General features: G+C 40.9%; 1 protein-coding gene across 3 annotated transcripts in view; it reads left to right on the plus strand.

Annotated features, from left to right (window-relative positions):
- The window catches only part of Osbpl11 (oxysterol binding protein like 11), a 71,371-nt gene extending 57,019 nt beyond the window's left edge, over positions 1–14,352 (plus strand). For all 3 annotated transcript variants that reach the window (XM_008838561.3, XM_017799495.2, XM_029566170.1), the window contains 3 exons: positions 8,419–8,601; positions 12,377–12,530; positions 13,245–14,352. In XM_008838561.3, the coding sequence (XP_008836783.1) occupies positions 8,419–8,601; positions 12,377–12,530; positions 13,245–13,307 (400 nt within the window). In that variant the 3' untranslated portion in view covers positions 13,308–14,352. The remainder of the gene's footprint in view (positions 1–8,418; positions 8,602–12,376; positions 12,531–13,244) is intronic.
- The last annotated feature ends 1,744 nt before the right edge of the window (positions 14,353–16,096 follow it).

A 16,096-nucleotide genomic window follows, 5' to 3' on the forward strand; every position in this document is an offset into this window, starting at 1 on the left:
TGGATTCCTTGATACCGGAGTTTACAGACACTATTAGCCTCCATGTAGTGATTTCAAGGCCAGCTTGGGTTATGTGAGACCCTCACTCAAAACAAAACAAAACAAAGCCAAACCAAACACTGAACCAAACCGAACCTAACCAAACCAAACATAAAAGTAGCCAGATGGCTGGGAACTGAACCGGGTTTTTGGAAGAGCAGCTAGTACTCTTAACCACTGAGCCATCTCTCAGCCCCCATTTTTTTTTTTATGTCAATATTTTCAATTTATTTGTATTTTCAACTAAAGTGTAAGGAAAGCTTCCATTAATCTAAAATACATTTACAACCAGGTGGAGTAACATAACAACTGAAAACTCATACCATTGTGATAAAAGTACTTGGCAGCCGGAGTAGTTTGTGCCATACTGGAAGCTTGCAGAAGACAGTGAATGCCTGCTTTTCATGATACGCAGCTCAGCACCTTTCATCATGACCTCTTCAGAATGACTATGTCATGCACAAATAACACACTCATTTGATTTGTATTGCATCCATTGCAATTCTCCCAGTATATGGTTGAGTTTTAAAGTCTGAACACCAGGGCTCAGACGGATGGCTCAGGCTTAAGCAAGTGCTGCTCTTGCAGAGGACCAGAGTTTGTTTATAAACAACTGTAATGGTTAGCTAAGAGTGCCCTGGGATTCCAGGCCCAGGGAATCCACCACCCTACTTTGGCCTCTGTGGACACTTGAACACGTATATGTAAATAAAAATCTATTAAGAAATAAAAATATGAATATAGTAATATCGCCTTCCATGCAGAATCAGTGGTGAAGGTGACTGTAATCATGTGACCACTTCCACAGGAAGTGTCTCCTCACCCTGTATCTTCTGTATGCTGTCCATTTGTAGCATGCTGTTGTTTTTTGTTTCTTTTCTTTCCTTTCCTTTTGTTTTTGGTCTTTTTGAGACAAGGTCTTCCTGTAGCCCCAGCTGGCCTAGAACTCACTGTATAGACTGAGCTGCCTCCCAAGTGCTGGGATTAAAGGCATGTGCTACTATGCCCAGCCTAGAATGCTGTTTTTAAGCACATATAATTGTCTGTTCCTAGAAATTTCTTCTATACCTAATGCAATATAAACAGTATCTTCTAAGACATAGGAATAGGTATGTCACTGATTTCACTGAGGGTAATACACTTACTTTTGTTCTGGTATGAAACCATCCTTATTCCATGAAATATGATGATGTCCATCCTGTTCCACAGGCAGGCATATTTACTAAAGTTTTCCTATAGTCTCTACTTTAACAGGGTCCCTTAATTATCTGAGATTTCCAGTGTCAGTGGACAGTGTTTTATGTTAGTACACTTTCTTGATTTTAAAGATTCTGACCGTGTTATTCACATGGTTTCTCTTACAAATATGTGCTTTCTGATCAGAAATGTCTCACATGTGGTATCAAGATTTCATACATTCTTTGCTGTGTTTGATCTCACGTACTCTGATGTCAAGTGAGTATTCTTACTGTAAGCTTTCTTGCCTTCTTCACATTCTTAGGGTGTCTCATCTGATTTCTTCCGTATAGAATGAGATATGTTATGAAGGTAAGTTTTTCTGTGTTGTGTATATTTACTGGACTTATACGGAAAACTGATTTATAGATTAATGTGTTTTTTCATTTTTTTATATTCACAACTTCTCACATAATGTTTCTGATGTTGACTGAGGTGTGAGTGATAGGAAAAGTATCATTATACTTCTTGATGTTAGTATATAATGTGTCGTGTGTATGATATCCCACATATCTTGTGAGTCATGACATGGGGGAAAAAAGCAAACTTTCCTTGCAGTCTCATTATAGGGTTTCTTGCGTTCTGAGATGTGGAGTTAAGTGTACCTTGCAGAAGAAATTTTCTGCACTCTTTGCATTCATATGGCTACTCACCTTTAGAAGTTCTATGATGTGCATTGAGACCTTGATTTGTGGTAGAGAGTTTCACACAGTTTTCACGTTCATAGGGCTTCTCAACTGTGTGAGTTTTACAATGAACACTGAGACCAGAGGAATAGGAGAGAGTTTTATTACATTCTTTGTATTCAAAGAGCTTCTCCCCACATGAGTTCTGTGATGCACACTGAGAAGTGACTTGGAGGATAATATGATGTACACTGAGAAGTGACTTCACAGTCATAGAGCTTCTCACCTGTGAGTTCTACAATGTGCACTCAGAGATGATTTGTAGCAGAAAGTTTTACCACACTCTTCACATCCATAGGGCTTCTCACCTGTATGAGTTCTGTGATGTGTACTGAGGATTGACTTGGAGGAAAAAACTTTCCTGCATTCTTCACATTCAAAGGGCTTCTGCCCTGTATGAGTTCTATAGTGTGTATTGAGAGCTGACTTGGAGGAGAAAGCTTTCCTGCATTCTTTACACTCATAGGGCTTCTCACCTGTATGAGTTCTGTGATGTACACTGAGAAATGATTTGTAGTAGAAAGTTTTACCAGACTCTTCACATCCATAGCACTTCTCACCTGTATGAGTTCTACTATGTGTACTGAGGATTGACTTAGAGGAGAAAGCTTTCTTGCATTCTGGACATTCATATGGCTTCTCACCTGTGTGAGTCCTACGATGCTTACTAAGAAGTAACTTGGAGGCAAATGCTTTCCTGCACTCTTCATATTCAAAGGGCTTCTCACCAGTATGAGTTCTACAATGTATAATAAGAAATGACTTGGAGGCAAAAGCTTTCTTGCAAACTTCGCATTCATAAGGCTTCTCCCCCGTATGGATTTTGTGATGTGCATTAAGACCTGATTTGTGGTAGAATGTTTTACCACATTCTTTACATTCATAGGGCCTCTCAACACTATGAGTTTTATGATGTTGACTGAGAGCAGTGGAGTAAGAGAAAGTTTTATTACAGTCTTTACATTCATAGGGCTTCTCCTTTCTATGAGTTCTATGATGTGTATTCAGAGCAGGCTTGGAGGAAAAAGCTTTCTTGCATTCTTGACATTCATAAGGCTTTTCACCAGTATGAGTTCTATGATGGTAGACTAAGCGTGACTTGGAAAAGAAAGCTTTGCCACATTCTTCACATTCATAGGGCTTCTCACCTTTATGAGTTCTCTGATGTTTATTGAAGGCTGACTTGCAGTAGAAAGCTTTACCACATGCTTCACATTCATAGGGCTTCTCACCTGCATGAGTTTTCTGATGGTCAGTGACGGCTGACTTGTAGAAGAGAGAATGACCACATTCTATACATTCATAAGGTTTCTCACCTGTATGAGTTCTCTGATGTCGACTGAGGCCTGACTTGTGGCAGAAAGCTTTACCACATCATTTACATTCATAAGGCTTCTCACCTGTATGTGTTCTCTGACGTACAGTGAGTTTTGACCTGTGGTAGAAAGAGCGACCACAGCCTTCACATCCATGGGGCATCTCACAGGTATGATTTATATGATGGAGAGTAAACCATGACTTATAGAAGAAAACTTTGCCACATTCTTTACACACAAAGGACTTCTCATCTGTATGAGTTCTCTGATGTTTAGTGAAGTCTGATTTGCGTAAAAATATTTACCACATTTTTTACATTCATAGGGCTCCTCGCTTGTATGAAGGTTCTGATGTGCAGTGACACTGGACTTAGAACAGAAAGCTTTCTGATATTTGTTATGTTCAGAAGATTTCACACTTGAGTGATATGTGTGCATCTTGGTGTGTTGTGACATGAGGTTAATCATTTTCACACATGGTTGACTTTCAAAGGATTTTACACTTCTGTGAAATTCTGGTTGAATCTTCATTTTTCAGCCATAATCTCACTTGATGGGTTACTCTTGGTGTTTCCCACTTGCCACACATGTCTCTCTTGATTTTCCAGGCAACTTTTAGTAATAGGGGCACCTGGCACACTCCAAAGTGAGGCTTCTCCTATGCTCCATGGCTCAAATCCATGCTCCAGCCTGATGATCAACTCAGATTTGGTCATGCAGTGCCCCAAGAACACCAGGCTTCTGTAGTTCTCCAGCATCACATCCCTGTAGAGGTTCCTCTGAGCAGCATCCAGCTCCCGCCACTCCTGCTAAGTGAAGTCCACAGCTGCATCCTCAAATGACACCAACCCCATGTCGGGATTCCAGACGAGTAGCACTGTGCCTTGGGGCTCCGGCTACAATGGGTCACGGGGCGATGGAGTTAGACATAGGATCCTGAAATGCCAGACCAGAAACTCTCAGCCCCCATTTTTAAAAATTTTCAGACAGGGGTCTTACCATGCAGCTCTAGCTGGTCTACTATGTAGACTAGGCTGTCCTTACAGTCTTGATAATCCTCCTGCCTCTATGTCCCAAGTGCTCCAATCACAGGTGCATGCTATCACACCCAGCCTTTCATTTTTTAAAGAAATGAGCAATTGCTGTATTTGCCACCTTGTTTCTGTAACTTTCTTATTCATTTGGCTTCTTTCCCCATTCTACTTTTTATCCACAAGGCATATTTGAATCTTATCAGTTAGGCACATAAACTCTCTCAGTCAGTCTTTCTCATTCATTCATAACATTCTTTGTTTTTTGATTTTTGTTTGTTTGCTTGCTTATTTGTTTGATTTTTGATACAAGGTCTCCCTGGAGCCTCAGCTGGCCTAGAACTCACTATGTAGACCGCACTGGCCTTGATCTCACAGAGGTTCACCTGCTTCTGCCTCCCAAGAACTGATTAAAGGTGTGAACCATCTGACTACTTTGATTTTTAAATTTTTTATCTTTTTGAGTGAGGGTCTCACATAACCCACTCTGGCCTTGAAATCGCTATCTACTGATTCTCAGCCTCCATCTCTCAAGTGTTGGGATTACAGGTGTGTGCTACCACACTCAGCTCCCCTCTGACTTCTAAGGGGTGATTGTGGGTGATTCCAGAGTTCTCTCATCTTTTCTGTTCTGATCTCCCTTAAGGCTAATGACTTTACCATCTTGTTTAGAAGACTGATACTAGAAATTCTTATTCTTGACTTTTTTTTCTCTTTTTTTAAAATAAAATATAGCTTAAATCTTTTTTCTTCCTATATTTTTTAATGGCCATGCCTTAGATATAGCCTAGTTTTTGCTGCTATCTATAATTGAAGCAGACACGTTATCTGCTGTCTACATTTGATATAAATATATTACATTCTACCTGTGGTCCCTTACTCCCACATTTTCTACTATTGTCTCTGATGCAGCCAAGTGAGCTCACCTAACCATTCTCTAGTCCTGTCCAGCTCCTGGTCCAACTTTCCGTGCTCACTTTAGAATAATTATATATATGTATGTATAATGTATATGGAGAACATGTGATGATATATCAGGATTTTAGAATGATTTATGTGTATCATACATCTCCATACAGGAGAACAGACAAAGACTGTGCCACCAAGAAGCTTTCATTAAGTATAATAGCTTCTTAGGATCATTCTTGGTTCTTAAAGGATGCTCATCAAAAGCAGTGGGTAATGAAGAGTGATTTATTTGAAGTAGTTTCATCTCAATCAGTGACAGTCCCACTACAAACCTAAAAGAAAAAGTAACAGCTCATTTGTGGGCAGATAACAGAGAACTGCTTTGAGTCTCAGAACTTAGCAGGAAACAGTCTGTATCATGTTGATACATTGAAGAAAAACCAGACCCTTTGATCACAACTTTTTTTGTCTGCTGTGGATAGGCACATATAAAACTTTACTTAAAGCAAGTAGGTGTTTTTATAAACATTTAAAGTCTGTCATGAGCACTGTGGAGGGAGAGGTTTTTATGGATGAGGTCATTGAGGTCCTTCCTAGTACTATCTAATTGAATTTTTGTGTATTTCATATAGAACATCTTAATCATATTTATACCCTCTTCTCCATTGGCCCCCCCTCCTTTAGCCCCCCCCCCCGAATTCATATATTTTTGTCATTTGTGTTAAGGCCTATTATGTAAAGTTAGTGTCCTGAGATGTCCCTCAGTGCAAGTTTATCCACTGGGGTTTAGCCAGCCTATCTAGAGTCCCTCCGTTTAAGGAGATCAGCTCTTCCTCACCTAGTAGTAATCTGCTGCCAATAATTCTTCTACTAAGAGTAAGTTAAGCCGTCTGTCCATTTCCACAGTTCTGTGCTGGGTTTTTGTTTGCTTGAGTTTGCATGGGTGTTGTGCATAATGACACCATTGCTGTAGGATCATATGCAAAGGGTCCCAGGAGCCTATAGGACTCTGTTTCCATATGGTCATGTACCTCTACCCTGGCTCTTACAATCTTTCCTCCCCCTCTTCTGCAGTGGGTTCTGAGCCCTGAAACTCAGTTTATCTCATACCTGTCCCTGACATAGCTTTCTGGTATAGTTTTCATGATAGCTTTTAAAATACTCACATACATGCAGGCAATACACTCATATACACTAAAAAAACAACCTGGTCTAAGTAGTCCCAAAATCCCTCAACTCCGTTGTGTTGTAGCAGGAAGCCTAATGGCGGAGTTGGTGTGAGCAGAGCTTAACTTCATTTCTTTGGGTTAGTTCCCTAATTTCTCTTTGTTTTATAAATAGTTCTCTGAAGTACTTTGTCTTTATCTGCATATTACTGCTCAAAGATATGGTATAATGGCAGACTTAAGGTCAAGTTATTTTTATGAAACATATCTAGAAGTATTAGACAAAGTATTAGACAGAACTTGGGCTTTGGAGCCCGTCTGAACTTGAGTCAATCCTGACTCTTACTACTAGCTAGTTGATGTGGAGCACTTCACCTACGTTTTTGTACTTTGGTATCCTCATCTGCAGAAATAAGATAGACACAGTCTTGACAAAGAATTTATCTAAAATGCCAGCATATTGTAGGTATTCAGTGAACGCCAGACAACCGGTGTTCTCTTGGGCATGCTTTTGCCCACACTTATTCTGGTGGTGATATTAACTTGACCATGTTGTTTAAGTTCTTGGAGGCTTCAATTTCTCATAGATGATGCAGGCAGCATCTATTATATACCTACTTACTTGGCTAAGTACTAACTGGGAGTATAGAGAGGAGCCCCATGCCCAACCTGTTAATTGTCCAGTCTTGATGGCCTATGGCAATCCTGTAATAATGGTACTATGTGATCAGTTCCTGAGTACATTGAGTAACAGCACATAGCTCATGCCAGAGGATGAGTATAGCTTCTCCAGACAGCCACCTGGTTTGAAATGAACCCAAGGTTCCCGACCCCTGTAACCAAGCTAACTTGTAGCTGTGTTCTTTGTGGCCATTGAACCAGTTACCAGCTACTCCTGACTTGCAATTTTAAATGTTGGCTTGCTTTTGGTCTCCAAGCCTTCATCCACCATGTTCCTAAGCTCTAGCTCACAGACTGTTCATTGGGCTCCTTATCTTCTGCTTGGAACTCTGTGTTTATAGCTCTTTTACTTTGCCAGCGGAACACTGGGCTCCCTCAGTCTTTCTTTTTGGTTTTCTTGGCTTGTACATGACAAAGGCTACCTGTGCTGAGACTTCTGTGCTGTTACCTTTGGTCCTTTGCACTCTCTTTTGAATCCGGATAAATCCTAATTTCTGGCACACTGGTTAGACCTTAGCCTCTGCCTGCTGTTCTCTTGAGTTTTGAACCTGTGTCTAATCTGACCCTAATCTTACCTGTGTCCCGAAGGGTTTATAAACATTGTTAAAAATAGTTGGGCTGTTCCTCTTCCCAGCCTTCATTTGAGCTGTGTGGGTGTCTGCTCATGGGTAGCTGGGTGACTCTTCATTAAACTTCAACAATAATGTTTGAAATCTGATTTTTTTTTTCTGTTTTAGCCAGAGTTTGAACTTTATATATTTCATATTTTCTAGCTCTTATTGATTTCTCCAGTTTCTGTATTGAATTTAAAATTAGGCTTTTGGTAGTTTAGTATAGAGTTGACATTCTAGAATTCAAAATAAGTAAATAGGACTAATAAAAGAAAGCTAGATTATAGTGCTTCAGTATTTTTAGAGGGCAATAAATATGTTAAAGGTCATTTTCTGTATATGGTAATGAAGTCTGGTTTGATGCCTGGTATTCTATCTAAAAAATAAAATATTATTATTATTAGTTTGTTATTTAGACAGGGTCTTACCATGTAGCTCCAACTGGCCTGGGACTTACTATGTAGGCCAGGCTGGTCTTGAACTTGCAGAGATCTGCCTGCCCTGCTTTCTGAGTGCTGGGACTAAAGGTGTGCACTATCACACCTAACCAAAATTGATATTTGAAAAACTTACTAGAAAGCTGGTGCGGACTGGTGAAAAGTCTGACTTTGGTACTGATAAATTGAAATTTGCTAGAGATCTCATTTAAAGTGTATTTTAAAGGTAGTTCTTGGGTTCAGACTTCCAAGTACCAAACCAGGTATTGCCTATTGAAACCTGTCTTTATATTCCCTCTGCTTTAGTGTTACGGCTGAGGTGAAGCACAATATTACCAACACTGTGGTGTGCAGAGTGCAAGGGGAATGGAACAGTATTCTCGAGTTCACTTACAGCAACGGGGAGACAAAGTATGTGGACCTGACTAAATTAACAGTGACAAAGAAAAGAGTAAGGCCTCTGGAGAAGCAGGATCCCTTTGAATCCAGGTATGTTAGCCTCGAATCCAGCCAGGAAGCTCTGGATTCTAGAGTAAACTTTTTCATGAGTTTGTACTGCTGTACAAGTCACTCTGTCAGCTTCGTCATCTTCGAATTGGAAGGGGTGGTCTGATTGAATTCATTTAAAACCAGCTATGATGTTTCATACCATATAGACATATTTTAGTTGAAAAATAATTGATGGGTTTTTGCCTCCTACATTATAACTAACCTTTAGCCAGGCGTGGTGGCACACGCCTTTAATCCCAGCACTGGGGAGGCAGAGGCAGGCGGATCTCTGTGAGTTCAAGGCCAGCCTGGTCTACAAAGTGAGTTCCAGGACAGCTGGGGCTACAGGGAGACCCTGTCTCAAAAAGACCAAAAAAACAAAACAAAACAAAACAAAAAACATTATAACTAACCTTTAAAAACTTCCATTTGCATGCCGGGCATGGTGGTGCTCTCCTTTAATCCCAGCACTCTGGAGGCAGAGGTAGGCGGATCTCTGTGGGTTAAAGGCCAGCCTGGTCTACATAGTGAGTCCCAGGACAGCTGGGGCTACAGGGAGACCCTGTCTCAAAAAAGACCAAAAAAACACACAAAAACCTACCATTTGCTGGATGGTGAGATTTCTCAGTGGTAAAAGGCACTTGCCATGCAAGCCTGGTAACCTGACTGCAACCCTCCAAACCTATGTAAAAGGTGGAAGGATCCTTTGGAGACTTAATGAAGCTGTCCTCTGACCTTCATAGGAACTTTGTGACATACAAATCCTCCCCTGCTCCCCCATAATAGAAAAAAAAAAAAAAAAAAAAAAAAAAAAAGAAAGAAAGAAAAAACAACCCACCATTGGCAAGTTTTTTTTTAAAGATTTATTTTATTTTTAATTATGTATGTGAGTATGTGTCTGTGTGTGGGGGTGTGCACCTGAGTATAGTGCTTGGAGGCCAGAAAAGGGCATCGGATCCCATGGAACTGGTTACAGACATTTGTGAGATGCCCGACTATGGGTGCTGCGAACTGAACCTGGGCTCTCTGCAAGAGCAGGAAGTACTCTTAACCACTGAGCCATCTCTCCAGCCCCACAGTATCAGAGATCTGATTTATGTGAAAACTTTGTTAACCCTAAGCCAGATTTTCTTTATCTGTTTTCCCTAAAGTAGTAATATTATTACAGCAGATTGAATGTAGACGCAGATAGAAGAATCTGTTATTAAGGTAGGCGTTAGAGATGCTGCTAGGTTGCATTGGCTAAAATTCTGTTGAATTTTTGTATGTATCTTTGTGGAAGACATCTATCGGTTTTCTTTGGAGGAAAGTTTGTAGCTTCAGATTCTCTTGTCTTTGAGGCATTCACGGTTGTCCGCTTCTTCGGTGAGCTTTAGTACCTTGTGTCTTCCAAAGAATCGATTCATCCGATTTAGCAGTTTATTGGCAATGAATACTGCCTTATTGTTCTATTGATCTTTGTAGGATATATAATGATGTCCCCAGACTCATTCTTTTTTTTTTTTACTCCTATCCCAAGGAATCTACTAATCTATTTTCTATCTCTATAAATTTGTCTTTTCTGGATATTTCCTATATGTGAAGTCATATAATATGATCCCTTGTGCCTAGTTTCTTTACTTAGCATACATGTTTGAGGTTTGCCCATCAGCTAGTATGTATCAGCAGTTCATTCCTTTTTATTACTGAATAGTTTTCTAATATGTGGGTGTGTTACATTTTATGGTATCCATTCTGCAATTGATCAACATTACCAATTTGGGGCTATGGTGAAAATATAACTATTTTACTATGAACTTCTGTGTAGACATGCATTTTCATTTTTCTTGGGTAAGTACCCAGGAATAGAATTGAAGGATTATAGAGAACTCTTTTCCAAAATTAGTGTGCCATTTTTCATTCCCATTGGCAGTGTATTAGGGTTCCAGTTTGTCTACGTCCCCTATTGTGTTTCTTTTTCTCCTTCCTCCTCCCCTCCTCCTCTTCCTCTTCCTCCTCCTCCTCCTTTTCCTCTTCCTCCTCCTCCTCCTCTTCTTCAAAAGATTCATTTTATTTTTAATTATGTGTGTGTGTATACCTGTGTTGGGTATATGTGTTCATGAGTACAGTGCCTGCAGAGACCAAAGGTGTTGAATCCCCTGGAGCTGGAGTTACAGGCAACTGTGAACCACACCATGTGGATGCTGGTCACTAAATGAACGCTGGTCCTCTGCAAGAATATGCTGTCTTAACCGCTGAACCATCTCTCCAGCCCTTGTCTGTCTTCTTATATTCATTTTAGCTGGTCTGAAATACTAGTGGTTATAGTGTATAGTTCCCAATGACTGTGTTGAAAATATTTTCATGTACTTATTAGCTATTTCTGTCTTTTTTTGATAAAATATTTTTATATCTTTTATCTATTTTATCAGGTTATTGCCTTAAAATTATTTTTATTGATTTTTTGAGAATTTCATACAATGTCCCTCTCTCATCTCCATCTTATTACCCACCGTCTTACTTCCCACCCATCTCTTCGACTTTATGCCCTCTATTATTTTTTTAAAGGCCTACGGAGTCTAATTTATGTTTCCCAAATGCTCTAGGGTATGGGTCCATGCCCTGGAGCCTGGTTAACATACCCAGTATCACACCCTTAAAGAAAACTGACTCTCCCCCAGCAGTTATCAATTGATCCTCAGCTAGGACTGGGACTTCTTGACCACCCCCCACATCCATGCTGGGTTTCTTTCTGGCTTGGGCTTGCTCAGGTCTTGTGTGTGCTGTCACATCTCTCAGCTCTCACCAGAGAAGCTTCTTCTTGCAGTAGATGGCAATTAACACAAAAATCTAGTTGCAGAGAGTAAGACACTGTGGGGTCCCATTCAGGGACTCCTCTATCACACCTCTTTCCAAGGCTCAGGGATCATTGTGGGAGAGGGGGTGGAAAGATTGTAAGAGCCCAAGGTAGTGAATACATATAAGAAAACTGCTTCCTGGGCATAGCGGGCAGTTGTACGTATGAATCACAGTGCTTATTTGCCTTCCTTTTGGGTTTTAGGGCTTCTTTTTTTTTCTCATGCTGGCCATGAATTCCATAGATAGCTGAGGATGACCTTGAACTTCTGATCCTTCTTGCTTACACCTTCCAATTACTGGAACTGCAGGTGTGCACCACCATGCCCAGCTTTATGTTGCTGGGGATTGAGCCTTGACCTCATCCACGTTAGGCAAGCACCCTACCAAATGGGTCATATTCTCAGCTTCATACATTTCAACCTTTTTCAAATGTCTCATTTTATAATTCCTAAAAGTTTTCTGAAAACAAAATTATTGTTTTATAACTTGAGAAAATACTTTTTAAAATTTAACTTCTTAATGTAAAAAAGCAGTAGCCGCCGCTACCACCTGGGCATCAACAGTGGGTGCAGCATCAGTGCTGGGTGCAGCATCAGTGCTGGGTGCAGCATCAGTGCTGGGCATCAACAATGGGTGCAGCATCAGTGCTGGGTGCAGCATCAGTGCTGGGCAGCATCAGTGCTGGGCATCAACAATGGGTACAGCATCAGTGCTGGGCAGCATCAGTGCTGGGTGCAGCATCAGTGCTGGGTGCAGCATCAGTGCTGGGCATCAACAATGGGTGCAGCATCAGTGCTGGGCAGCATCAGTGCGCTTGTAACTTACAGGCATGAAACTGCCGTTCAGATGTGGGAAGTGGAAGTATTAGAGATCACTATAACTTTAAATTGCCTTAAAAAAAACATTGTTTATAAAATAGGCCATTTTAAAATTTTAGACGATTATGGAAAAATGTGACAGAGTCTCTGAGGGAGGCTGACACTGACAAGGCCACAGAGCACAAGCGGGCCCTGGAAGAACGCCAGAGGACTGAAGAACGGTTTCGAACTGAAACAGGCACACCCTGGAAAACCAAGTATTTTCTTAAAGAGGTAAGTCCTGCACATGTTCAGGCCAAAGCTCATTGTCTGCCTAGTGAGAACTCTGGCTTACTGGCTTTGTTGAGTTGCTAGCTCTTATATATCTTGTTTGTTTGTTTGTTTGTTTGTTTGTTTTGAGACAGGGTCTCCCTGTAGCCCCAGCTGACCTGGAACTCATTATGTAGACCAGGCTGGCCTTGAACCCACAGAGATCCACCTGCCTCTGCCTCCTAAGTGCCGGGACTGAAGGTGTGCGCCACCATGCCTGGCATATCTTTATTTTTAAAAGTAGTCCAGCTAGGGGCTGGAGAGATGGTTCAGTAGTTAAGAGTGGTTGCTGCTCTTGCATAAGACATAGTTCCCAGCACCCACCTGGTAGTCCACCAAGAAGGCATCCTGACTACAGTAGCTCTGGCTGTGCCCGTGACTTGTATCGCCTTGGCACTCAGCTCAGTGGGAAGCAGAGGCAGGCACAATCCCTTCCCCACAGTGACCCACTTCCTCCAGCAAGGACCTACCCCCAGAAAGTTCCATGATTTCCTAAACATTCCGTGTGCCTATAGGGACAGCTCACACTGAAACCATAACATCCCTAGCTGAGTTGCAAGTATTGCCTGACAAAATCTTAAGCACAATCCATTTGTACCTTCAGTATTATTCTTGGCTTTAGTTTCTGATTATGAAACTATCGGAAGGCTCTTTAATTTGTCTTTCTGCTTGTTTCAGGGGGATGGCTGGGTTTATCACAAACCCCTTTGGAATGTAATTCCAACACAAGCAGCAGAGTGATGCACAGCTCATAAGACTCAAGCAAATGAGGTCACCTTTGTTACCCCAAACCCTGTCAGACGGGAGTTGTTGCACTGAGTGACCTGCTTCCTGACTGTACAGACTGAAACTAGCTAAATACGAATGTACCTACTAGGCACCATGACACAGCAGCAAGACCAAAGGGCTAAGGAAACACAGTGGGCCTCTCAGCGACCTGGTCAGGTGATGTGAGCAGTACCATCTCACAGCCTTTCACTGGAATCATCAGAAACAACTTCTAAAGTTGCTCGAATCCCCTGTTCTGCACAGGGGCAGCAGATCCACAGCAGTGTGAACTCAGTGACTTTGGTTCCTTTGTAGTGAAAAGCGGTCTCTTTCAGAGTTTGTGTTTTGCTTTCTGTCCATAGCTGGAATATTCACTACTCTTATAAGCAAACCAGGAGGAAGAAGAACGTGACCTAGAAGTGGATTCAGCCGTTGTGCCTGAAATCAGTGTTAACAAAAACAAATTCCCAGGCTGTAGTTATAAGGAATCCTTTTTCCTCAAAAAGACTGTGTGCCTGTGTCTGAGGAACTTGCCCATTATTCACCTCTGTTGGAACTCTCTTTTAAAAATGTATTTATAAATTGATTAGAGTTATAACCATGGAGGATTTTTTTCTTCTGAGCATTTTAATATACTTGAAAACAACATTGACTTGAAACATTTCAGAACATTTTTCAATATCTAGTTTTATTAAATATTACACCTAAGGAACAGTTTTTTAAAATGTGTTCATGTCAGTATGAGATTTTGGTCTTTCTCAAGAACTAAGGCATTAAAGAAAATAGCAAATATGAAAGATGGAACTGTTACTCTTCCCTCCCTCTTCATTTGTAGGTTCTTACTCAGTATTATGTGCTACCTTCTGAGGAAGTTTGCTTTATTTACCTCTGTTCACTCAAAAATTAGAACTACTGCCTATTCATATTGAGTAATTCAATTATGTATGTGACTGCAGATAAAGTTTGGTTTTTCTTTTCAAGGAAATCTAAATGCTGAAGAAAGAGTATGAAATAAAAAGATAATCAGGAAAAATAATACCAGGAAATTGCATTCAGGTGTGTTTTTCTCCTTGTTTTTTTTTTTTTTTTTTTTTTTTTTTTTTTTTTTAGACAGGGTCTCCCTGTAGCCCCAACTGGCCTGGAACTTGCTGTATAGACCAGGCTGGCCTCAGTCTCACAGAGATCCACCTGCCTCTGCCTAAGCCTCCCAAGTGCTGGGATTAAAAGCGTGTGCTACCACACTGGCAAATTTTTTCTTTCTAAAAAGTTTGTATTTTATTGTGGTTGAAGAATTGCTGGCAATTAACAGAATAGTGTTAATTATGGTTTTCATTCATTGGAGTATTTATTGAGCACCTACTCGAGGTGCTCCACACTTGTTACTGCAAGCTACCTTAACTTTCCAAGAGTGGTGCCTTACTCTGTCCTCCCATGTGGTCTTCCGATCAGTGTGTGCAGTATAGACCTGTCACCGTCAGCCCAGCTAGCCGGCTGTGTCTGTGGCGTGGTGGGAAGCTGCAGCTTTGTGCTCTGAGAAATGTATGTTTTTTTTTTTTTTTTTTAAGAAGGGTTAACAGGATGAAACAGCAACAATTTTTCAGCAGATTGTAAATTATAAGAACAAGAATTAGTTTGTGTACAACCATTTTAATGATTCCCTTTTCATTTTTGCTGTGAAGTGCACTGGAAAAAAAAAAAAAAAACCTCAAAATGAGCTGTAGTTCATGTGCTGGGGAAAAATAAAACTAGAGAACAACCGTGTTTGTCTGTTTTATGAGTGGAGACAGAATACTTGTATTGGTAGTTATTTCTCTATTCATGTGGGAGGGCATTGATTTTTCTTTTGAAATCTTTCATGGCCTAGCCAGATACCCCATGCCTGAATTCCTGAGGCTGAGGTAGGAGGAGTTACATAGCGAGATGCTGAATCTAAAAGAAACAAAATCTTAACTTTCAGAATCTCTAGTTTAGAGCTAGATTTAATAAGTTTTCATTTTATTTACTTATTTTTATGTGTGCCTATGTGTGTATGTGCAGAGGCCAGAAGAGGACATCAGATCTTCTGGAGCTGGAGTTATAGGCAAGTTGTGAGCCTCGTAATAATGAATAATAATAACCTGATCTGTCTTCTGGAAGAGTAGGAAGCACTTTTAATTGCTGAGCTAACTCTCCAGTCCCAAAACTTAATGAGGTTTTTGTTTTTGTTTTGAGACAGGGTCTTCCTGGAGTCCCAGCTGGCCTGGAACTCACTATGTAGACCAAACTGGCCTTGCTTGAACTCACAGAGATCCACCTGCCTCCATCTCCGGAGTGCTGGGACTAAAGGTGTGTGCCACTACGCCCAGCTGACTTAATGAATTTTTAAAGTTAAGATTTTAACTTTAAATATACAGAAGCAAGACTATAAACATAAACCAAAGCTTTTTGTTGTTGTTTGCCATTTATTTCTTCATTGAGCTTTCTTTTTCTTTTTGAGACAAGGTCTCCCTGTAGCCCCAGACTGGCCTCATCTCACAGAGATCTGCCTGCCTCTGCCTCCTGAATGCTGGACTAAAAGTGGGTGCTACTGGGGCTGGAGAGATGGCTCAGCAGTTAAGAACACTGGTTCTTGCAGAAGACCTGGGTTTGAATCCCAGCACCCACATGGCAGCTAACAACTGTCCATAACTCCAGTTCCAGGGGATCCGACAGCCTCTTCTGTCCCCCAAGGCCATTGCATGGCATGGGTGCACTTACCTACATGCAGGCAATACATGCATACA

The sequence above is a fragment of the Nannospalax galili genome, unplaced genomic scaffold, assembly GCF_000622305.1.
Source record: "Nannospalax galili isolate Female #2095 unplaced genomic scaffold, S.galili_v1.0 scaffold598, whole genome shotgun sequence".
NCBI classification, from domain to species: domain Eukaryota; kingdom Metazoa; phylum Chordata; class Mammalia; order Rodentia; family Spalacidae; genus Nannospalax; species Nannospalax galili.